The sequence below is a fragment of the Mauremys reevesii genome, unplaced genomic scaffold (genome assembly GCF_016161935.1).
Source record: "Mauremys reevesii isolate NIE-2019 unplaced genomic scaffold, ASM1616193v1 Contig2, whole genome shotgun sequence".
Classification (NCBI taxonomy): Eukaryota; Metazoa; Chordata; order Testudines; family Geoemydidae; genus Mauremys; species Mauremys reevesii.
Window position 1 is genome coordinate 1,393,707 of NW_024100826.1, and position 6,724 is coordinate 1,400,430.

The 6,724-nt window shown below is 56.6% G+C and overlaps 1 protein-coding gene across 1 annotated transcript; it reads left to right on the forward strand.

Annotated features, from left to right (window-relative positions):
- The first annotated feature begins 1,156 nt into the window (after positions 1 to 1,156).
- Positions 1,157 to 4,997, forward strand: LOC120393444 (probable G-protein coupled receptor 152). The gene is made up of 2 exons (XM_039518003.1): positions 1,157 to 1,237; positions 2,285 to 4,997. The coding sequence occupies exon 2, from the start codon at positions 2,332 to 2,334 to the stop codon at positions 3,286 to 3,288; it is 957 nt and encodes a 318-aa protein (XP_039373937.1). The 5' UTR covers positions 1,157 to 1,237; positions 2,285 to 2,331; the 3' UTR covers positions 3,289 to 4,997.
- Positions 4,998 to 6,724: the final 1,727 nt, after the last annotated feature.

The following is a 6,724-nucleotide window of genomic DNA, read 5'->3' on the forward strand; positions in this document are numbered from 1 at the left end:
CCACATGACCAGCTTCCTGACACATAGCATTTCCCAGGTCTGACAGGGCCATTAATTAATCATTTGTATTGCGAGGGTCCATGATTCCCCATATGGAGGCACGGAAGGGGTGGGGCATGAGAACGATTCCCAGGCCTGAGTTCACAAGCTCCGACCAAACATTTTCAAAGTTATAAACTAAAACTTACATATTTTCCCGTAGCATGGAGTGCCGCCATGGCAAGTGAGATGAATGTAGGCAGAGACTGACAAGCATTTCACAGAGTCTAAACACTAAGTCTATTCTTGTAAAACTAATCCCTGTTTTGAGCAAAACTACTGTACAGGTGTGACCTGATCTGGGCTCCAGCTGCAAGGGTGTCAGTTCTTCGCTAACATCAGCAGCCTGGGCAAGAGCTGGCATCTGGCCTGCCAGGGTCACACCTGCTGGCATTTCTATGTCACAACCGGTGTCTGCAGCAGTGGAGAGGAGGGGCTGTTCTTGGCGTGTGGTGAGGAGGGGACAGACACCCCGTGAGGCTGCAGGTTCTGGGCCCTCATGGTTTCATGGATCCATAGATTGGAAAGGCAAAAGGGGGTGCTGTGATCATTCAGTCCAACACCCTCTTCCCACCCCCTGGTGACACAGCCTAGGAGCGTCCCACACAACAGACCCAGAACTCCATGGCAAATGCCCCAGCCTCTCCATGGGATCCGGGAGTTCTTCCCCTCCCCATTGTCCACAGCCCTGTTGCTTCCAGGCAGCTCATCAGGGGCAGCCTGCCAAGGCTCAGCTCATGAGGCACATTCTGATCCGACCAAGGGACGGGAAATCTTAGCTGATAGCAGAAGCAGTGGCATGAGGCCATGACCAGCACAGATTAGCCTGCCTTGCCCCACCACAGCCTGGGAAAGGACACCTCCCCGCCCAATGGAGACGAGAGCTAGAGAGCTCCAGTGAGGTCTTCCCCCACTGTTGGGATACAAGGCCTCTGAGGGGCTCAGATTAGACAGATCAGTCACTGCCTCGGAGAGAAATACCTTGATCGGCTGCCAGGCAGGCTGGGCAGGCATGAGTCTGTCTAAGTGTGGAAGGAGGCACGAAAGAGAAACTGAGTCTTCAAACTATGATCTGCACACGGTGAGACCCAGGGTTCCATATGTCCAGTGGCAGGGAGTTCCACAGGACCCATTCACAGTGACGTCATCCTACGGGACCATGGCAGTATGTATGGGCATCTCTCCGGGATCCCTGGAGGTACATATCCTGTGAGGGTTAGGGTGATGCATTTGCAGCAATCTGTATGGCTGTACAGTCAGTTAGCTGTGCTACAGCTGGAATCTTTTCACATCTGCTCCCAGCCAAAATAAGCCAGACTGCAATGGCTGGATCCCTCCAGACAGGTCCATGTCCCTAGGACAGGGCGACCTCTGCTGGCCAGGGAGCATTTTGAGACAACATGGCTATTTGAGTACCATAACAAGTGGGGTGGCAATGCAGCCCAGTGGATCGGGATTCAGGGACCCATCTCTGCCCCCAAATCAGTGGGTGATCTCGAGTAACTCGTTTCCCACCTCTCTGTGCCTCAGTTTCCTCTCTCAAACTAACTCTCTATGGGTTGTTGTTTAGACTGAGAGTTTTTAAGGGCAGGGACTGTCCGTCTGAACATACCTGGTTCGGTCTGGTGCAGATCTCAGCTGGGGTGTTAGCACAATGCCATTGACAAGGTAAATGTTAATTCCTAATTCTGACAGCTATCTTGTAGGGGCCCCAAAGGGGTGGCAAACCGGCTAATCCCACAGGCATCAGAGTGAAAAGGGTGGTGCTTTTGGATGGAAACCCCTGTGGTGCCAAAGCTATGCAGGATCCATGACCAGAGCAGCTGGCTGCATCAAAGCAGCTGGGAATAGAACTCAGGACTACTGACTTCCCCCATCCCCAACACCTCCCTTCTCAGGATATGTGCCAGCCTCTCCCTGACAGTGAGTTGGGGAAAAGTCCCCCTGGAGACAAGGGTCTGATTACTATTCCTAGCACTTGGAGAGCCTGCGATAGACAGGCCCTCCTGCAAAGTGCTGTCAAGGTATATAGACTCAGAGTGAGGAAGGGAAACTGAGGCACCAGGGGAACGTTACTTGCTTAAGGTGGCCCAGGCCAGTGGCACAACTAGGTCTCCACCTGCTGATCTAGACACTGGACCACGCTTCCCCTGCAGGAGATGAAGCTGGCAGTGCCCATGTTCTAGGGGCAATAGTTGGGAGAGAAGCCCAGTCCTGATTCCTGCCATGTCCTTTCCATTGGCAGGTTGGCCCGCCTGGTGCAGCCCTCGCTGAGACTGGTGGGAGCGGTGGATGGAGCCATATAACACCTCACACTCCAACTGGACGCAACCCTTTATACCGGCATCATGGCGGCCAGCTGTCCTGATCACCACGCTGGCCATCGGGCTGCCAGCCAACGCCTTCATCATCTGGCTGACAGGGTGGCGGCTGCGGCGCCGGGGCCTGTCCGTCTTCATCCTAAGCCTGGCCACCTCTGACTTCCTCTTCCTCTCCACCATGGTCATGCAGATCATAGAGACTCTGCTGAATGAAACCTGGGTGCTGGGCACTGCCATGTGCCGCCTGCACTACTTCCTCTACGACTTGAGCTACCACTGCAGCCTCTTCCTGCTGGCTGCCCTCAGCGTGGACCGCTGCCTGCTGGTGCTGCTGCCCCTCTGGTACCGCTGCCACCGCCCACTGTGGCTCTCCAGCTACATCTGCTTGGGGGCCTGGCTGGTGGCCGCCCTGCTCACCATCAAGGGCTTCGTCTTCGCCGACGTCGTCCTGTATCCAAACAGGATGCTCGTCTGCTCTAGTGACCGGGGAGAGTACGAGTGGCCCCTGCTCCTCCTGGAGGTGCTGGTGGAGGGACTCTTCCCCTTCGTCGTCATGGTGACCACCCATGCCGCCACCTTGTCCCGCACCTTCCGGCGCCACACCCGGCCCCCCAGCAAGTTCTACCACATCGTGGCCGCCACCCTGTCAGCCTATGTGCTGCTCAACCTCCCCTTCCAGATCGTCCAGCTGCTCTTCCTGGTCTCCTGGAAGCACAAGAGGTTCAATTATCGCATCTTCCCCTTCATGGTCTACTTTGGCTACCTGATCAACCTCAACAGCAGCATCAACCCTCTTATCTACATCTTCTTCGGCTCCAGCATCTGCACGGGCTGCGGCTGCCACACAACCTCCTCCCTTGCCATGGCCTTCAACGAGGAGCAAGGGAGGAGCCCTGGGAACATGCCCAGCACGTCCTTCTCAGCCTAGCCTTGCCAACAAGACCCTGCTCTCCTCTCCCTCCATGGCTCAGCCTCTGCTCTGGCACAGCTCCAGTTACCAGTCGAGTGATCACTGGCTCCCCTCACAGGGCCTGGCCACAATGCGGGGGAGGGATCTGTGCACAACTGTAGGTTCACTAGTGCAAAGATGTGTGTAAATCGGTGCAAGGTGGGGTTTGGTCAGGAGCAACCAGCTCCCGGAAGCTACTAGGAGAAGTCATACCAGTGCCAAGGCCCAGTTTGCCCCCTTTCCCCAGCCTAGACAAGCTCCAACGGGGACAGATCCTCAGCAGATGCAAAGCAGGCCCAGCTCCACACAGGTCAATGGCCCAGGAACACCTGGCCCTAGGCAAGGCAATGTAAACACTGACATGGCTGCATCTGCCAACCCACAGGTGCCAGGAGACACTGCAGTGAAGGGGACTCTGCCCCTTTGGGCCTATTTGTGCTTAGCAATCTTGCCTTTAGGTGTGGCTCCAAGGTCACTGTGTTCTAATACAATGGCTGTTCTGCACACTACAGCCAGATACCCAGCGCTGAGGGTACAGGTGCCCCCCAACTCTGTCCCCCTGAGCCCCTGCAGCCTGACCGTTCTGACCTGCTGAAAGCAGGCCCAGGCTCCTCTTAGCACACATGACTATGACACAGGAGCTGCAGCCCAAGTGTATGTTGGCGGGGGGCTGCATCAGAACCACGCACCCGAAGGGTCAGAATTAAGGCCACGGGGCTGTCCTGGGGATCCCCACCTTCCCACACCCACCAGGGCACAGGTACTGCTCCCCCCACCACTCCATGGGGGCAGGACACACCAAAGAGGGCCACACCCCATGGCTCCTCACCACACACACAGAGCTCCCCCCAGTTGCCCCAGCAGGGTGTCCAGTGTGTGGGCCTGGCTGCCCACCAGCACCTCCTGCTAGGGACTCAGAGCCACCTTTGCCCCCACCAGGCGGGAGTGGGGTAAGAGAGGTGCCCTGGAGATGCGCTGAGCTCATGTCAGCCCAGGGGCTCCCAGGTGAATGACCGCAGGTAGGGGCATGGGGGATCAAGGGGAGAAGGGTTCCCCCTGCTGAGCAATCTCAGCCACACTGACACTGGGCTAGGGGGCTGAGAGCTGCATCACAAGTTGTTGGAGGGGGAAGTGATTTTCTACTACCCCCAGCTGGGGACTGGCCCACATTTCCAAGGAACTGCCCAATTGCATGGCAAAAGGGGATCCATCGGGGGCCTTGGGATCCAGACCCCAGTTAGTCTGGATCTGCCAGTGACCCCAGTAGGACGAGACAGGAGCTGCAAATTCATTCCAGGAGTGAAGAATGAGGAAGCAGGACAACAGCCCCTCTTTCCCACACAGGCCATTGGCAGGAGTGATTGAACCCGTGACCTTGGGAGCTAAAACCATAAACCTCAACTGCTTGAGCTAACCTCCCCACTCTGGGAGGAGAAGGGTTGCTACTAACAGTAATTTTCCCTCTGCTGATACTCACCACTTCTTGTCAACTGTTTGAAATGGGACACCTTGATTGCATTGGCCTCATTAGCATTACAAAAGTAATTCCCTTCTCCCCCTTGGTAGTCACCCCTTCTTGTCAACTGTTGAGAATAGGCCATTTCCACCTTAATTGAACTGGCTTGTTAACACTGACTTCCCCTCCCCCGCTTGGTAAGGCAACTTCCATCTTTTCATGTGCTATTATATTCTGCTTACTGTATTTTTCACTTCATGCATCTGATGAAGTGGGTTTTAGCCCACGAAAGCTTATACCCAAATAAATTTGTTAGTCTCTAAGATGCCACAAGGACTCCTCGTTGTTTTTGCTGAGACAGACTAACACAGCTGCCCCTCTGAAACCTGCCCCCTGCTCTGTTAGCACAGGTGGAGCAGGCCCAGCAAGCTGTAGCTAAGGCCCAGGCACCCCAGCAAGAGTAGAGCACTATGCAGAACGGGCCTGAGTCACAACAGCTCCCCACAGTCCGATTTCGCTCCCCTCCTTGGGGGCACATTCTGCCCCCTGCATCCCACAGGCCACCAGTCGCCTCCTACAGTCACAGTTGCTGCAGCTTCACGTCCCCATCTGAGGGCTCCTTTTACCCAGTGGTGCCAAGCTAGGGTGGGGACCCCATCTGTGTGTGTCCTCCTGGGCTGTAAGCAGGGGTGAAAGTAGAAATAGGGACTTACCGGCACAGGGCTGGGCTGGGGCTGGCTCTGGCCCCTGGATGGGGTGGGGCCTCAGGCGGAAGGGGCAGGGATGGGGGGTCAGAGCCCGCCCCAACCCAGCCCCGTGCCGGTAAGTCCCTATTTCTACTATTTCTACCTATTTCTAAGTGCCCTCCCCCTCCTCCGCCGGGGTAGCAGCGGCAGCCAGGGGCTCCGGCAGCAGTTTAAAGGGCGCAGGGCTCGGCCGCCACTACCGCCCTGGGCCCTTTAAACCACTGCCGGAGCCCCCGACTGCCACTGCTACCTCAGGGCTCTGGCAGTAGGGCTCCAGTGGCTATTTAAAGGGCCCAGGACTCCCCTGCTTCTACCACCCCGGCCCTTTAAATAGCCCCTGGATCCTTGGGGTAGTAGCGGCGGGGCTCCGGCAGCTATTTAAAGGGCCCAGGGCAGTAGAGGCAGTGGGAGCCTTGGCCATTTAAATAACCCCCGGAGCCCTGTTGCCGCTACTCCAGAGCTCCAGCAACAGGGTTCTGGTGGCAATTTAAAGGGTCTGGGGCTCCAGCCACTGCTGGGAGCCCCAGGCCCTTTAAATTGCTACTTTGGGAAGCCAGGCCACCCCGGTACGGCGCACTGGCTCTTGCCGGTACGCCGTTCCGGGGCGTAACGGCTTACTTTCACCTCTGGCTGCAAGGAGACTGTGATCGTCCATTGCATTTGCTGTACTGCCATGTCCAGCACCAGTGGATTTGGTGGCTATGTGGCTCGGAGTGACTGGTACAGATGCTGCTTTGCCACCTGCTGCAACCCATATGCTAGTAAGCTTTTGCTCTGTTCTAAGGCCGCTGCACCAATCCAGCTAGGGAGGGGGTAGTGTTAAAGCTGCTGTCACCCCCAGGGAGGAGGGATCACATGCCAGTCATGAGAGGGACATCCTGTGTTTGACAGCCCACAGCGGGTCTGTCCCCTGTTAGCCCAGGCTCCGCGAGGGGTGCTAGACCTGTGGATATCCCATCAGGCATCACCCTCGAGATGAATTGAGCTATCCCATCATGCATTGCTCTGCATCATGGCCCTCCTCCCATATCAGTACTTTGAGGGGGTCGCCTTCCTCTCCAGCCACAGTGGTGGGAGCCGTCCTAAGCAGTGTCCCTCCCCCCCAATTCTGAGCCCCCTGCTGCCCCCTTTGCCCCATAGGCACGGTGTTCCCTGCCTTTGAGGTCGAAGCATACAAGATCACCAGGCACATGGACTATCCCCGCTACCCTGA

Excerpts from the sequence above, each read along its gene's own strand:
- LOC120393444 (XM_039518003.1), top strand. The coding sequence starts at position 2,332 with ATGGAGCCATATAACACCTCACACTCCAACTGGACGCAACCCTTTATA.